Consider the following 18,711-nt stretch of genomic DNA (forward strand, 5'->3'; position numbering starts at 1 on the left):
CCACTAGATGAAGTGACATAGTATGTGCACCTGCAAAAGCTGTCAAAGACATTTAAGAAAACCTTCCATTACTGATGAACCCTGCTGTTTGGAGTTATTTAAGCTTTTAATTTCTGTCTTTTCTGCATTTTGAAGTGTGCACACTTTTTATACCATTTCATAAAAAAAGGGACAGACCTTTGTTTCCTTCCTGATCAGAGTTCTAATAAACAGACCTCTTAAATTCATTACCAGAAAAAACAAGATCGTAACCCTCCTTTGTTGCTGCACCAAAACTTTATAAAGACTTAATAAACTGCTGTCATAATTTGCTTTATAAAGTAAGTAAAACTTCCCACAATTACTACACTCATATGGCTTCTTCCAGTTGGTACTGTTTATATAATAAATTTAATAATAAAATATTCATAAAATATATATATATATATATATACACATACACACACACACACACACGCACACACATGTTTCATGAATTCTACATTTTTCTTACTTTACTTATAAGAGTAAAGTGAAGGTTTCTCTGATAGATATCCCCACCTCGTCTGGCTCACACAGATTATTAGCTATGTTATCTTTTCCTTCCTCTCTGTGAAATATAGTGTAAGTTCCACAAAGAAACAATTTAAGAAATGACCAGTTGGTGGACTCCATAAGCCACTTCACTGAACCACCCGTCAAGCTTAACTGGCCTGTACAGGAGCTATGGGGAAGGTCCAATTGTAGCCAGCGTGGGAATGAGTTCAGAGGCCCATCTCCAACTCCCAGATGGCATCATGGTGCCAGCTGATGCCACTATAGCTTGGGCCATTCACCCATCCTGGAGCCTCTATGGAGCACTGGAATTGGTGGGCTGGTGACATATCTGTGATGCTGTTGCTTCTTCCCTACTGTCAAGACATGTTTCCTTTCATCAATAATGTATGTTATTTTAATAAAGTTATGACTGTTTAGCCATAATTTTCACAACTCTGTCTTTTCTGGTTTCTGCTTCTTTGGAAAACCTCCATCTTTACAAGGTTTGCTGTCTAGAGGACTGAGGTGGATGCTGGCAACTGTGAATAAAGCGAAGATTATAGCAGCAACTATAAATATGGACAGAACCAAATAAAATGAGGAAAGTTACAAAAGGAAAAAGGTTCTCTTACATATGGCAGTGGTTTCATAAACTTGCTATGATGGCCCAAAAATCTCAAAAATGTAGGAGAAATACATAAATACTAAAGGATTTAAAAGTTAAATTGTTACGTTTTTGATTGGGCATGAAAGCCAATCTTTGAGATGTCAGCTTTTTAATTTAATACTGCAACTTTCAGGATCATAACTTTCAGGTAATGAGCCCTTATTAATCAGTACAAACACAGGAAGTTTGATAAGGCTACTGCCATTAATTGTCTTCAACGTGAGAAACAAATAAACCTTTGAAAAATGGCAGCTCATATATAGTTTCACATTGACTAACTATTCAATATATCAACATTTAAAGTTTTCAACTGTGTTTAAAATAAAATATGTGAAGTAAATTTCCTGCTGGTTTATGGTATGAAAGTTGCTCATTTAATATGAGAAAGCTAGCTAAGGAAAACTCAGTCATCAGAAATTCTATTTCTCTGAGTCCTCTCCTTCTCCCATCCTATCCAATAGCAAGAATTACAGACAGAAGCAAGGAGGCAAAAAAATCAGTTAGTTCAGGGTACTATGTAAGCACTAAGCTACCCACTCCTTTCCAGTTAGAGACTTCCAGGCTATAGTAAAGGACAATGACATCATAGGGAAAATACTTTTAGTTACACTCCTCAACGGCAGACTAGAATGATGCAGGAAATGGGAGGAAAAGAGAGGACTATGACAAATCGGATTACAGTTGAGTAAATTTTCCCTCGTTCAGTGTTCCTCTTCCCCATTATACCAAGCAACCACAATTACAGGCAAATGATATCATAAGAAGTGAGCCACAGGAGTTATGCTTACTTGACAATAGTGCTCAGAGCACCTAATAGCTAATACATTTCAGTAGGCAAGGACTGATCCAACTGGAAATGGCAGATGCAGATGGGAGGAGATGAACAAATGGCCACTTCACAAATTTCAGTATCGTGTACTTCTGCTCTGAGAGTCTGGAACAATCCAGGCTTCGTACAAAATGGCATTTGGCTGTTTGCTCTGGACATAAATTAATAGGATATAGTCTTTAATCAGCCAAAACATTGTAGTTTTCGTACCTTTTGCCACTTGTTATAACCATCACAAACAGGAAACTTCTAAAACTATGAGTGCAAGATAGAAAATGACTTCAAAGCTGTGGGAAAAGACACTTTCTCTGCAGCAGCAAATACAGATAAGGGCACAACCTAAGTAAACCAATAGGCTCGTTAATATACAACTCTGAATTAATCCCCAGAACAAACTCAGTGGGAAAGTCAGTGAACTGTCTGGTTTTGAAAGACGCAAACCACCGAAGGAGAAATAATCAGTGAGTTTAATTCCCCCCTCTCTGTGGGATATCTTGACAGCAACTGAAATGCTACCTTAAGAGAACCGTACTTATAATTTCAGGGATATGTCTCTCAAAGTTTGAATGTGGTTCCATGAACCACGGGAAATTTGAAAACTACTTGCTGGTATTTAGGTTTCTGTGAAGAAAGGGAATAAAGAAGCTTTGGGGCATAACGATGAGAATCAATTTCTCTACTTTTAATGGGACTATGAATAGTTCAGAAGGCTGAAGAATGGACCTGGAGAGAATCAATTTAAAGCAGATGTAAAGGTCTTACAGACCTTTCTTGAAATCAGACAGAATTAAAACAATACTAGTCTGGGAGCTGTAGCCCAGATATTAACAAACCTTCTGAAAAACATGAGGACACAGGTTCCTTTCCCAGGGATGATTACTGTTATAGTTAATAGCGGCTCATGCTAAACTAGTTCTCTGTGATGATGTCCTTCCCTTAAAGGTAAACTACTCACCAAGTAGAGCAAGGAATTAAATAGAGTGAAGGATGTGTGTGCGCCAGGGAATGCTGGCGACAGGAGAGTGAAACTGGTATGTGTGTAGGGAAACACGGGGAGGAAGACGAAATTTGGGGATGCAGAGATCAGGAGATTGGGGAACCTGGGATATACAATCTGGCTGTTTTGTGCTACTCTGATGATACAAAACAGCTGTAAACCCAGTTTACATGGCCAGAACACTCGGGTTGCTTTGCACTGCTGCTAAGGAGGGTGAAGCAGCCAGAACATATCAGTTAATCTGATCCTAAAATGTTAAAGTAAAGAAAAATGAATTTCAAGTTGATACACCGTATCTTCAAATCATTAGAAATATCACATGATAACATTCTCTTTGGGATTTCTGTTAATAGTTCATATACAAAATTATTGCTAAAAGGGAAATTACCAAACCAAAACCTATGTGAAAATAGAGCTAAGGTTAAGGGTACATATGAGCAATTTGGAGTAAAAGAGATTACAGGGATGTTGTAATGATTCCCAGAAAAGCATTATACATTCAGAGCCCCAGAGCCAAAGGGACCCTGTTGCCTCTGCTGGCTGGAATGTGGGAGGAGGAAGATAGCCTATCAGCTTCAAGCTCCCTCCATGAGGAGAAGAAGGGCATCAACCCCAGGGGTGGGAGTAACTCTTCCAGAAGGGTCATTGCCATGAGAAGCTGGGCAACACCCTGATTTCATCCAGTATACATAAGCCCAAATTGGGAAGCATGGAGGCTCTGAAAACAAAGAGGGCTGATGTGCTGGTAGTTTTGGCATTAATATTACCAATCCCAAACATACAAAAGTCATGATTTTTGGAGCCCAATGTTTGCAATTGGCTTAAAAACCATTAAGGTTGTTTCCCCCCCACAAATAATAAATGTTGAGTTCTTTTTATTTCCCTTCTGACTTTTGAAGCCTGCAGAGGGTTCATGTTTTCAAGCTTTTCTATACAACCATGAGGACTATAAACTTTTTTAAAAATGAAAACTGAGATTTTCACATCAATCACAGGAGTCCAGCAGCTGGAGCTTTAGGAACAGATCCAAATAAGACTCACAATAAAACCAGGAGAGTTGACAACATTGCATCAGCTGCAACTCTGTCACACAGACCTACAGGCTCTGTTAGAGCCTATCCAGGTGAGGAACTCTCAGGCTGACTATGCAATCTAAGAAGCAAATCTGTGTTGCGGGGCAATGGAGTTGAGCCTTAGGGGTGATTTCAACATCATCTCAGTTCAGAGTCCATGACCAGAAGATTTAATCATGAGGAGGAAATCTTCCTGCTAGTTCCATGTACATTTCTCCCTTCCAGCAGCCAACTCTACTAGCTGTAAGGTCTCTTCAGGAAAGGATTTTTCCTGTTGCTCTTCTTCTCCCGGCTTTTTCCATCAGCCATACTCATTGTCCTATAACTGAATCACTTCTTTTTTTCATTGCTTCCCTCTAACATACAGGAGGTTAGAGAATAGACAGAACGAGAGCTGAAGCTGGAGCCTTAAGGCTGCTCTCTCCGTGCTTCAAGGTCAGGAGGCAAAATTAAGTTGGAAAGGAAGCAGATGGATTGGTGTCTTGAACTGACGGAACTTTTGACTCCTTCCTTCTGCTAGGTGGAGCCATAACACTATCTGTAACTGCTATTCTTAGGTAGGATGGGAGAAGAGGGCTGCATGGCAAATAAAAGTAAGATATAAATATCAGTGTAATTTATCTTGATTAGTAGTCTACCCCTAGTTACTTCAGTTAATTATCAAATATTAAAGAGCTTCTTCTGATTCTCTACAGCATACTCAGCACAACAGTGTTTCTCTTTTAGACCCTTAAAAGAATCCTTTGTTTGTGCAACACTAAGGTTGTTTTTGTGACAGACTCACAGCTGAACTGCCTTTTCATTCATTAGTTCCAGAACTAAAATAGATTGCATATGTCAAAAGAATCCACCTGCCAAGCTTTCACTTTCTAGGTTTCTCATTTGGATAAAGCTGATGCAGTATGTGTTGGTGCCTTTGCCATGAAAAGGCCAAATACTCATCTAAATGCCACAAAGGCCAGCAAGAGCTTCTGGACCAGCTTCCAGGCCCTCCTTTTTTTTGTTTGGAAACTTGATGACTGACAGAGATGGCTCTCAAGTATGGTTTTCCACTGGGGAGGCAAAACCAAAATAGGGCAGATGTCTTCTATGGAATAAAATGAAACATAAGACTACAAGTCAATAATGAGTAAAGGAGAAACTTGCACCATAATGCAGCTAGTACCATAAGAGTTCTTTCTGTTTTGGTAAGACCTTAACAGGAAGAAAAAATGAATGGGCTGAGAATAGAAGAGAAACAATCAGAGATAAAAATAAAAAACTTTATGATATCTGCATTGTCTCTTTTTGTTTTAAATACATCAATTTGCTAAATAAATCACTGAAATGAGGTAGTCCCCCTTCAATATTTTTCATAATTAATTCAATAGTATGGTTATGCCAGAAATATTTTAAGTAAAATAAGGAAACAAATAGATTGTTACTGTTCAGAGAGTACATCTACAAAAATAAAGATTGTTCTGTTTGAAGGATATGGATATGACAAATGTCTATAAGTCTGGATACTCTTTTAGATAAGAATTCTATTAAGATAATGGTTACTGTTTTGTTTCTAAAAGATCTTTTGATGTAAAGAGCAAGCGCTCACCATATGAGATTGGCTACATATATGCTTGTAGTATATGGGAAGATATCAGGACCACCAGAGGGCAGTCTCGTAATCTATAATTTGAATTTTTTGCTGTCTAGGTTTTTCATTTTTAATTAAAAGAAAAGCTGAACAATTTGCAGAGTGAAGAGATTTACTTGACATACAAAGACAAAAAACCTTCCCCATAAATTAAAAAAACTAAAATTGCCCGCAATATTTTCAAATTATGCCCTCTTTTGTTCAAAATACATAATTTACTAATTGACCAAACTTTATTGCAGAACAAATATTTTATAGGAAAATTTTCCCTAAAGATGAAGCACACTCTTAAATTATGAATTCAAAACTGCTAATTGTTACTGTATATGACATCTGTCAATTGTAATATTTTATCTACATTAATTTAATTATTCAATGAGGATTAAAGCTACCCAAGCTCCATGGAGGATTTTCAGTAGATATGAGGCATGTGGACAGAAGCTGCTATTCTGTTTCCCAAATGTGATCCCAAACATTTCAGCTGAATCCAAATAAAATAGAAAGCATGGAACCACAACTTTTATATTTTTTAAATTATGAAGGTGTTTGATTCGTGTTTGATAGTGGGACTCTTTTGCAGTATTTATATTCAGCAGCACTCCAATGGCCCAATTTTGCTCCAGTCTCCTCTTCTCCCATTTCCTTTCTATTCCCACCATGACTCGCCATAATCACCTTTTGCCAGTTTTGGAGGGTAGTCAGGCACTGGAGGCTCTTTGCAGCTAATATTTATGTCATTTTTTTGCTAGCCATTGGAGATGGTATTAATGTATGGGGCATTCGGTAGTCTCCTGAAGATGCCAAATACTGCCTCCTCCAGCAAGACTTGCTATAGTTGTTGAGGACGAGCCAAAGTACACATTCTTTCACTTGAATTGTGTGTGTTCTATTCATTATGATATATTGTACTATGTATCTGAAATTCACCTCTATGTTCTGCTTTAAAAAGAAAAGAGGAAAATACTTTTATTTGGTCAATTCACTTATGTTTGGGGAAAGCAAGATAAAAGGTTTAATCTCAACTGGTTTTAGTTACACTTGTTACATAAAGAAGTTTCAATTATAAATGAGATTTTTAAAACATTATATTTAAAATACTGCACAGTTGTGAGAAGTAGTTCACCTGGTTGCTTCGATATATGTGTAGTAAAGTAGCAGGGACACATTGGGATTCCCAGTAAATCCACACTTACAGTCCAAATTCCCTATTTTTTATTATGGCTACAAGTTACTGCATGCCTATAAGTCTTACGTCTATTTCCTTTGAGACAAGGGTGCATTGGTAGCTTATTAATTATCAAGTGAGCTCATAGCCATTACACAGTACTCTGCAAACCTGCTAGCATGTTTTATAAGCCACTGAATACATAAGAACTATTTAAACCCAGCAATGTTCCCTTTTAAATAAGCCACCAATCACCTGGGATAATGGTTACATATGGTAAAACTACATAGATCATATTCATGAAAACAAACAGATCTTCCTGGTATTCCTCCTTTTTTCTTATTGAAACTCTTTTTTTTTTTTTTTATTGGGGGGGGGTTGTATTTTAAGCAATATGGTAGAAAAATAGTTGTGTCTGTGTACACTCCCCCCCACCCCGAAATCTGCACTGCATCAATGCATGTAAAGAAAAGGAATTAAAATGAATTCTGAAAAACTGAGTTCTCAGTAGTTTAATTCATGCATTACCAAAAAATGTTGGTAAATAGTAAAAAGACAGTCGACACAGTGTAATTTGCTAATAATATGTGGCACAATAATGTAAACATGGGCTGAAACAATCTCATGTTTTGCTTTAGTTTGTCGTTGAAAACATTTAACTAGAAATTTCTCATACTATCTCAGGTACCTTGTCCACTTAGAATATAGAAAATATCAGAGAAATGCTATTAGTTTAAGGCATGAAACAGTTAACAGCAGTGTACATGCCAAGGTTTTAATAAGGCTTAACAATAAAAAGCTTCAATCCTCTACTTTCACTAGATTTTGTTGTTGTGGTTTTCCCTTGCTTAGGGCAATCCATCTGTTAATGTTGACTTGCAATACAGCTAAGCTCACGCACACACAAAAAGCCCAGAATAGCTAACCTAAGCAAGTGTGGGCTCAAACATATATGAGAGAGAGAGAGAGAACAATTCTTCTAACACTATCTTACATTAAGTTGAATTGTGGGGGTTTTTTTTGTTTTGTTTTGCTTTCTTTGGGAAAGATTTTCCAAATGCTAATGAAAGGAAACCAATATAATCACTATAGTTTGTGATAACAGATTTAATTATTTATCCTCTGATTAAGCTTCAACGGCTATTTTACATATCATAATTCATTCTGATTTATTATTTTTTTAAAAGTCTAATTTTTTTTAAAACAACCACAAGAGCAATGATAAAGATTAGTAAATATTCATTGTTAAAAATGGCTCTGCATTGTGACCAGTGCTGGTATTCTCACTGGGCCAAACTGGCCTTGTTTTCAATAAAACCAGAGAAGAATCCTTTCCCTGGAGCCCTGTTAGGCTGAGGCTGCAGTTGGAACTGTCATCTTCACACAAAAGCAAAGGGGTTGGGTCTTACAAACGCAAGGCCTAATTGGAAGATCTTCATGGCTGTACCCTTGACATTTATTTAAGCCTCATCAACAAAACAGGAAATAACCGTACTAATTAGTAGACCAGCATACAAACTACTATTTGTTGGGGTAAAAAGCAGATTCACATTCTATTGTACAAAATCTCCTGGTAATGAAACAGTCATTAAACTGATCTCTAGAATCAAGAGAACTTCAGCATTATACACTATTTTATAAAAGTTTTTTTTTAAATTATCAACAATATTTTTGAATTAATTTCAAATGACTAATTTGACATTTATGATTTACTGGAAAGCAGCAATGGGGAAATAAAAACTCCCATCCATAGGCCTGACATGAAACAGAAAGTGCAACATTAAATTCTTTATGTTGCAGTACTTTAAAAAGACTTACTGTGAGATGGTTAATAATGAGGGGGTTGGAGGTGGGGGAAGCCCACATTGTCTTGAGGTAAGAAGACGTAAAAATCTAAACTGTCTGGGATTTTAGAAGTATTCTGATAGTTGATTTTTCAATGAACCAATCTTTATCCATTATTTAAAATGTATATTTAAATGAATAAGCTACTGTGTGACCATTAGCACTATCTTATTTTTCAGTTACTACACTGAGAGGACAGTGAGCGGTGCCATTTTAGAAACCTGGACAAAAAGATTAATCAGCAGGAAGGAAAGCTCCAGACAAAGCCCTACAATTATGAAGTGCAGTTTGAATGCAATTCACTTGCTTTTAATAATAAGTAATATAATTTATATAGATGCAAGCTTTCAAAGCCAGCAGTTAGTTCAATGGATCTTGCATTATTGTTAGCTGATGCTAATAGCATCCATGTTTAAAAACAGCACCAGTTATAACACATAGGACAGCCTGAGACTCCATATAGATAATGATGTTTTGGGACCACAAAGCCCAGTTTGCATTTTTTGGAACTGTACAAGACCAAACTTCTTGGTCAGTGATTATAGCTTGTTGTTTCCTGCCCACTGAGTGCATGTGACAGTCAGGGTGAGGATGGGGTGGGGACATAGGTCATGCTGCTCTCTCAGCTCGGCACAGATACGGAGCCCTTAGTAAGAGAGCTTGTCTTGTAAACAAATCCTGGCTTTTTAAAGCACATTAAGATTTTCCTTGCTCTATATAGGACAAAAAAATCTCTGCTGTTCTGACCTGATACACTGTATCATTCAGAAAGAAGTGTATGCTGTTTCAAAAATAAAAAGTTGGCTAGTTGGCAGAAACGATGTACTAAATCTCAGTAGTATACGATTGTATGAATGAAAAATCAGATAAATGTTGAAGTATTCTGCAACAACACAGTCCTTCAGAAGAAACATTAATATCTAATAATAAAATTTACTTTGGTACAATTTATTGATGTAGACTCCAGTACTAAAATTAAACAATTAAAGTGGAACAGCAGACAGACCTGACCATGAAGTAAATTAATAAACTCACAGTTTTTGTATATGCGCAGCATTTAAAAGCATCTGAATGTGCAGACACATATTTTAGCTACATTTGTGTTGTACATTTGCATAAAAGTTTAAGTGAACATATAAACAGATTTGGGTATGTGTTTCTATGGTGTCCTGAAAAAAGCAGTGTTATGCGACACAGATGTGGTTAAAGAAAAAGTTTCTGTATATTAGAATGACAGTTACCAATTAAAAATAAATATGTTAAGTATCAATTTCTGCTATAAATACTACATTTTTAAAATTCTAAATGTATCTGCATATCTTCTGTCTCAACAGTCAAGATAAGAAATTTAACCTATACAAGGTTCTTGAAAGAAAGGATGCACTGTGTTAGTCTAGGTGAAATACACTGCAGACTTTAGTATTACTGTATTTAAAAAGAAACCTGAAAAACATGTTACAGAAGAGAATCCGCCTGCATAATTAAAACAGATATGCCTAAATTATTTATACCACTGGAACAAATGGCTTTAGTATTACCATATATTTTCTAACATTCTACTGAGCAAGTCATTGATCTACTCTAATTGTATATTAGTTTCCACAAACACTTTCTTTTTTATCATTCAAAGAACCTGAATGCATGGGCTTACAAAACTAGAATGTTATCATAACATTATTATTATTATATATAAAGTAAATAGTGTCAATAGTCAGGTAAATACAACTTTCAATTCGAAGAGGTACTCATTTGACCTACAGTACACCCATCTTATCTAAGGAAGAAACATTTGTGGTATCAAAAACAGGAGTCTGTATATATTATTAAAAATATATATTCTTATTCAAAAGAGATCACAAAACCCCCCAAACTGTTTATTACTCTATACAGAATAAAGCAATAATTCGAATAGAATTTGGGCATTCGGGAATTAGTACTGGGTTAAAATTGAGATATTACACCTGTTACAGAGAATCAGACCCATTAAAGGAACTGAGAACAGAAAGACAAGACATCTGACACACTGTTAGCTAGTTGACTTAGTAGTAAATTCACTATATGATAATCAGCTTGAGCAAGGTCTGAATTAAAGGCATGCCCTCTCTCAAAATCAACTGGCTTTAGGTAAAGTATTAACACATGCCACTATATTTTAGGGCTGTAAAAAGATAGCTTAGCAGTGAAAATCGGCTTGGGTATATATGAATATACCAGAATTCCTTTATTCAAATACTAATATTCATGCCTGATCTGAAATGTGTGTTTTATGCCTATGAAATTATTTTATCTAATGGAAATCCATAAAAGATACAGACTACTAAGTAAACTTTTCAACAGATCACACCGTCAATATGCCTAGCATTTATCTAACTGATTCTTATAGTACTTTTAAACAGTAGTTATTAAATAATTTTAAATATTTTTTTGAAAATAGTCCTATTTCTAAGAATCAATTGAGATTTCTTTTCCTGGAGATGTACCTGGCAACCTCATCTCCCTGTTGAATTTCCTATTTTTTTCCCTCCAGGAGGATGATATATGATAAGCCATTCTCTCTACTCTCAAAACAGCATATTATGCAAGCAATATTATTGTGAATACTACTTATCATATTTCCTGAATACAGATGGTAATAAAGGTATTTACCATAATATTTTAACACACTACTGTAACAGGAAAACAGTTTCCCCCCATATTTTAAGAAAGCGATAGCACAGATTTCAGGTGACTTACCTGAGCAAGTCTTCGTTTTTCTGAGTTTCCTCTTTTCTGATTGTGTAATGTGTACACTGGCGCACACTGTAGTACACCAGAGCTACAAGTTCCATATTCTTCATCACTCTCCTACATAACAGAATAGATTTAAAATCCCATGTTTATAATATTTATCTACATATCCGATGTATACTTAGAGTACTAAAAATCATTGTTAATACAGATCATTTGTTATTAAATATCGTCATAAGATCATATCTATTAACAAAATGAAATACAGCATTCCAAAAAGTTAATAGTTATCAAATGCATCTTTCCCAGTGTGAAGTTTTCCAATTAAGCTTTTAGAATGTATATAAAACAATTTAAATCCATTCATGTTTATGACATATTTTTTAAAACTTTATATTTGAGAAAAGTATAAAATAACATTGTAGTTAGTTCCCCCTTCCCACAAGGAAAATCGTAAGTAAAGAAATAAAACTCATTAGGAAAACTGTCCTTAAATGCCTAAATCAAGCTTCATTCTGATATTTCTGTGTTACTTTTCAAAGTTGAAATGTTTCTCTATTTTAAAACATTAACATTGTGCTTGGATCTTATAAATCCAAAACAGACAACTACACCTTCTGAATTACATTGTACTGCAAGACTATCCTGTCTTAAATTCTCAGCTTGAAGCAAAGGCTTCAATTGTGATATCAAAGCAATCAACTTTATGAAAACATACATCCTGTTAATGTATCTTTGAAGAGCTCTGTTGTTCTATGATAAAATATGCAAACAATAAAGAGATTATTCAGTGGATGCATAGAATGACAGATAGTTGCCAGAGGGCTCGTTATGAAAAATGTATTCTTGAACAAAGGGCTAAGCATATTTCAAAAGTCATTAAAAACACAAATCTCATGTGATTTGTAAAGTATAAGCTTCAAACTGATACAAGAAGCAAGGTAAGAAGTAAAATTGTATTACATACCTTGTGTTTTAACTTACTCCTCACTTCTTTTATTCCCTGCTTTGCATGACTTTTTGCCTAGAAAATTAAAACAAAAGGACTTAACTGGTGGTGCAAGAGATAGGCTTTGTTCAAAGAATATGCTTCGTAAGGCCTACTTAATGAGAAATTATTTTTTTTAATTCTATGTGCTATAAGGATAATACTCTCTATCACTAATTTCACATGGGCTGTCCCAGTTAGCTATACTAATAGCAGTCAGTTAGTAAGAGATGTACATACATGCCAATGTTGTGAAAACACATTAATTTAGCCAATGTATCCTCACCTATTGCTAAAAATGAACCATCCTACTGGTCTCTTGTGTCCATCCCCTTATTTGAGATGGTACTTTAAATCTGAAGTAGTATTTTAATAGCAACTCATGTTGGAAAACTGTTAAGATTTTCAAGCTCACTGCTATAGTGTTCCAGTGTGGTAACTTGCAAGGCAACATCAATCTTAAAAGAAATGAAGTGGTTTTATATGCAGATGGAGAATTTCTCCAGCGCCGCTGAACAGCATAGTGCTGATAGGAGGAAACTGTGTGCATTAAAATAGACAGCCAAGTCCCATGATTGTTCATGACAATAATTTGCACAGAAAATGGACCCACGGGCATCCCTCTATTTAGAGATGAATTACCATTCTAGATGACAAGTAATTATATTCTAAGTTTTCTACATTTTATTTTTGCTAGAAAAAATGCTAACCTGGTCTTAAGAGAAATAGGAAAGTTTTCCTTACAGGAAAAGTTAGATAGATTCAAGTTAACTTTTAGAACCAAATTTTCAAAAGTAGCCTTGAAAATTATGCTCATGCCTTTTCACATTTAAAGGCCATATATGAAAAACTTCAGAATCTACACATGAAAATCAGTGACATACACATCTCAATTATTGATTTTGCACCTGAGGAGATGTAGTTTGTGGGGAGAGTTATGAGTGTTTCCATATACAACAACTTGGGACAGTTTTGAAGGCCAGATTAGGGAACTTTTGAAAATGTGACCCTGAAATCATAAACTCAGTAGCTCAATAACAAGCAACAGGGTGCCATGTAGTAGATGCACACATGTATGGAAGGCGAAAGGGCAATAGAGGACATATAGACCTGCTCCTGCACTTTGTTCCATGCCTGAACATGCACAGATTCCCACTGAAATTAATAAGGCTTCTTGCACACAAAGGCGTCTACTGATGCAGAAAAAGTTGTAGGATCAGGGACACAATGGGAAAAATGGGTGGCTGCGAGGAAATCATGAAACCTCATCTAAGATCATGAAAAACAGAGGAGGAGAATAATTTCCTGCTAGCCTGTTAATGAACCATTTTTAAATTATAAATGAGTGTGTGGATATATAGTACCTTTAATTTATTTACCTGTTTCTCTCCTCATGACTTTTGTGAGAGTTTGAATTGATGTATAATTAAAAATTCTCTTTTAAAGTTTTATTTAAAATCTACTAGCATCACACTGTAGCATTGATTTATTCAGAACTACTGTACTATGCATCAATCTAAAGAGCCCTTGGAAAAGCCAAAAGGAAGGCAGAGAAGATTCTTCCCCTGTGTGCTTTGAACCCAATCTTAAAATACTTAATCATTGTGTCATTTCTTATGAGCTACCACACTGTTTCTATACCCTGGATAATATAATGTAATTCACATTCTTTATAATCTAGGGATATTTAAAGATAATTTAAAAACTGGACTGCTTGTCAGACGGAAGACATAAAACTAGTTAAACAGCGTGTGGTGAGCGGGGGTGTAAATCTTCACTGCACAAGCCTGCTGCGCACTGCCAGTGTGGACCCTGCTACCATGCACTAAAAGTTCCCTGGAACACTTGGATCCTATTCCTGTTTCAAAGCGGGCTAGATCAAAATGCATCAGGTAACTTTTACTGTAGCGTGGTTCATGTGGACAGTTGGCATGTGGCATGCTAGAGCAGTGCAGATTTACACCCCAGCTTCATCTAGATAAGCTGTAAATCAATGGCCAAGAGTGCAAGTCCATAACTTTTTGAATTAGTGCTATTTTATTAACACTATAGCGATAAGTTTAAAAGATGCTCACAACAAAATAAGTAATAGCTTGCTTATGGTGGAAATTTTGGACTGCAATCGTTCCCTGCACACAATATAAATGCTTCCAAACCTACTTTGGATAGGTTACTACTTAGTGTCAAAGTGGAGTCGTTAGGGTCTTATTGTTATTTATACAGAGACTCCTTTACACCACCCAAAACTGTAAACAACATTTATACTGACTTTTAATTTACACTGCCAGGGAGGAGTAAAGGGGCCTTAGTGTAAATGAGATTTAGTATTTTCAGAGTCCATATTTTAATATCATCTGCTAAGTAGAGGTTTTCAGCTGTATTTCAAATATGTAACAGGTATTCAAATAAGAATCTACTGTATATTTTGAATGAAGCCAAAAATAGCATACTGAACCACTCAAAACAGTAACAGGGAGTGGTTACTGTTCTCCACAAGATAGGAATAAAAGCTGAAAACAATTTCTTAGGCTGTAGTGTTTTTCTGTAATACATATTGGAAGGATACAGATTTTTCAGTTTTTGACAATAACTGGAGATTATAGGTGGTTTCTGCAATTTTTTATGCACAGATTGCGTTGATCTTACAAATTTGTATGCTGTCTTCACAGCAGGGCTGGCTTTGGTCATCGCTGTGTTGATTAGTGCACCTCCTTTCTGAAACATACAAAAGCATATTTTAATAACCCTTACAATACAGGTTAAAAGTTAAGACAATAGCAAGAAAAATAGATGACAGGCTGACATAAAATAAAGTACAAAAATAATAGCCCTCTTTTTAAATTAGGAAAAATTTCCACAGCTGCATTCTATCTACATCCTACTGTCTACATCTACACAAGGGTTACAGTATGTCATTATCATGGCTGACACATATTTATCAATGCATTCTAACATAATGACGTATTCTCATACCCATGCATGAACCGTTACCATATTACATGTCATATTGGAAGTTTTCCTTGGCTTATTAATGTATATATTGTATCATTTAAAAAAATCTATTTCTATCACATTGAGGTAATTAGGTCTTATTTAATCACAAGAGTTTTGTCAACAGTACTATCTTTTACTAATCCTGCCTAGTAACAACGTTGTGCAACACAGGTCCTCTGTTAGTCAGACTATGTAAAAACACTAATATTAACCAAACTGCTGTTTACTAGAAGTGATAAAATTCCTATCAAATCCTAGTGCCACACCTAACTCACAGTTATGGAATGTAACAAAATATAGCATACAGAAAAAACCTTGGCTAGATAAACAGAAAAACATTCTGTGCTTTCCAAAATTTGGCATTTATTTTGTGCAGGAGACATTTTCTCATTTTTAAACTAATATAAACATATTGTCATGACAAAGACACTAGTTTATGACAAAAATATTTGGGTAAAAATAACTTCCTTACTAATGTAATATACTTTCTCTGTTACAATAATACAAGGAACACTGCAAAAATTTAGAGAATGCGGCTAATTGACCATATAAAGTCAAATATCCTTTTAAAGCTCGACGTTAGGTATGCTGACTTTTTCAAAGATAAATAAACTAGTCAAATAAAAATAAAATTGTTATACCTTTACTGTATGCACCCACTGCTGATAAGATCTTGAATTTCCTAAGATGTGAATGTAAAATAAAATAAAATAATCAGAAACACATTCAGCACATTTTTGGGTGTTCCTGCCCCCTCCACAATACACTTTGTATTTAAAAAAAAACCCATAGATTGTTAAACATGAGTTTGAGTCTTCCAATACTGTGAAGGAGGGAAATCCATGTACACAAAAAGCAAAAATGGGGCTACCCTATTATGAACCCCCTTGTTTTCTTTCTAATAGTGCTTCTTTTTCACCATACCCAATCGTTTTCTCGGAAGAAAACTGCTAACTCTGACTCAAGTATGATGAGAAATTAAAGTCGCCATCAAATATTCAGACTCACTAAAAACGAAAGGAAAAAATTATACAAAAAAAGTCTGAAGGAGGAGTGTGTATATATTGTGCTAAGAATATATTTTGTACTGGATATGGTGATTTCCCCCTTTTTACCCAGAACTAGGGTCCTTCCCCTATTCCTCTGGGCAAAAAGAAAAACTTGCAGTGAGAAAATGAATTGAGCTACAGACACTACCATCTTAATATCAGAGGGAAAAGGACTAGCAACAGGAATAAGGACTTTAATATCGCTTCACATCTCCTTTGCAGGGAAACCCACTGTAATTGGAAATGTAAATTACCTGTTCTTTCTTTCACAGTGTAGAAGGCAAGTGGATGAGTAAGACAACTACCAACATAGACAAAATCATTGGGTGCTATTATATTATTAAATTGGCTACAGAAGATATGCTAAAATTTGATAAGGTGGTTGAGGTAGAACTGAAACATCAGTTTCAGAAGACACTTCAGTTGAACATGCAAGACTGACTTCCTTACCTTTGAGAAATGTTAAGAGTAACTTAATGACTTGAATTTACTAATATTGTGAAGTACAACGACAGTTACTATGAATGAATACTTCCAAGCAAAAAATCTGAGATCACAAAAATCATGTTGCTCAAAGAGAGAATTTATCAGCTTTGCAAAGAACACACTGATATCCTTTGACAAAACATCAGCTTTTTAATAGGAGATTTCAAAAGTTTAAGCTCTGAAATAAATCTAATAACTAGAACCTGGATTGGCTGGTGGAAAGCCAAAACACCAACAATCTAGCTCTCATGGAACATGTCTGAGGACTAACTGGATAATCGTAAAAGGTAATACCGCAATTTCTGAGGGAAACAAGTGAAGGGATTTAGTTGTTTGGACTTGTAGAAATGCTTTCATTTAAACGTTCCATACCATTGCACTAAATTCCTTGCAAGCAATTCTGCAATACCCAAGTTCTCAGAAACAGTGCAGTGAGTGAAAGGGATGCCAGGTTGGAAAAGAGAGCTTACTAGAGTTGACTGTGCACTTATCCACAGCAGAAGTGTCTTAATCAATATGCTACATTCACAAAGACTGAACAGTTGTCTTTTTAAGATTGACTAGGCTCACTAGTTTCAGAGTAGCAGCCGAGTTAGTCTGTATTCGCAAAAAGAAAAGGAGTACTTGTGGCACCTTAGAGACTAACAAATTTATTTGAGCATAAGCTTTCGTAAGCTACTCACTAGTGTTAGTGGAGGACACATAGAATACACACAAAAACTATTTCCTCACCATAAAGTAGAATGTAGCCACTATTCATTCACTAATATAATGAACTTGCTAATGTAACAATTTATTGCTCAGGGTTATGGCAAAGTTAACCAAATAATGATTATGGGCTTGATCAAAAACCCATTGAAATAATGGACTACCATCGGCTCTTGCTTAAGAAAGAAATTTCCGCACTTGAAGTGTGTTTATCAGGGCCCCTCTGAATTCCATTTGTTACCAGAGATTACAGTAGATGAGATTTTGTAATTTAATAATAGGTTTATTAGACCAGTACACTGGTGGGGAGGCTTGCAGATCACAAATCCTTCTTGAGTTCTACCATTTACTAGTGAAGAAAAACAGATACATACTCAACCAGGGAAAACATGAAGCAAACACCATTTATGCTGAGCCAATATCTGAACTACCTCAAATTTAAATAGGAAAATGTTGAATTCTTATTATAAATCTCACATTCCCAACAGAGGTTCAAAGTCTCGTGACTTCTTTACTGTTAAGTAGAATCTTTTTCCACCAGTAGCTCCAAGGTTGTCACCACAACTAAAAAAATTAGTGTACTGATAAAATACGAATGTTTGCTGATATTTTCTTCACTAAATTTGCCAATACGTTTGGGTTATGAAAAAAACCCTCTCTGGATGAATAAAATGTATCTGTCAAAATTATTACCAAGCCCCAGTCCAAGAAAAAAATAGGTGATAGGTGCAAAGGTGCAGATGGTTTGCTCTTATAGAAGCAGGAAAAATTCCCAGTTAAATTTCTTGCTAATACTTATTTATGTACGAAGGCAATTTGCTGGGAATTACAAGACTTGTAGTTTTATTTCTGAGCAGCCAGCTGTGACCAGGGGCAAACAAGTTTAAATAACTGTGCATAAAGTTTTAATTGAACAGCAGCAATGCAACACAAGCTGACACTGGGTTTTAGCCTGTTTTCCAATATGACCATATTAAAGAAAGCTCTACGGATGAAATTAATTTCATAGGTTTTGGGAATAAACATGAGATACTTTT

The 18,711-nt window shown here is 35.5% G+C and overlaps 1 protein-coding gene across 5 annotated transcripts in view; it reads right to left on the reverse strand.

The window, feature by feature from the left end:
* The window catches only part of DENND1B (DENN domain containing 1B), a 243,148-nt gene that overhangs the window by 19,801 nt on the left and 204,636 nt on the right, over nt 1–18,711 (reverse strand). For all 5 annotated transcript variants that reach the window (XM_037907882.2, XM_043552708.1, XM_043552705.1 and 2 more), the window contains 4 exons: nt 16,073–16,113; nt 15,084–15,152; nt 12,417–12,473; nt 11,456–11,566 (listed from right to left, as the gene is read on the reverse strand). In XM_037907882.2, coding sequence (XP_037763810.1) covers nt 11,456–11,566; nt 12,417–12,473; nt 15,084–15,152; nt 16,073–16,113 — 278 coding nt within the window. The remainder of the gene's footprint in view (nt 1–11,455; nt 11,567–12,416; nt 12,474–15,083; nt 15,153–16,072; nt 16,114–18,711) is intronic.

Source organism: Chelonia mydas, chromosome 8, assembly GCF_015237465.2.
Source record: "Chelonia mydas isolate rCheMyd1 chromosome 8, rCheMyd1.pri.v2, whole genome shotgun sequence".
Taxonomy (NCBI): Eukaryota; Metazoa; Chordata; order Testudines; family Cheloniidae; genus Chelonia; species Chelonia mydas.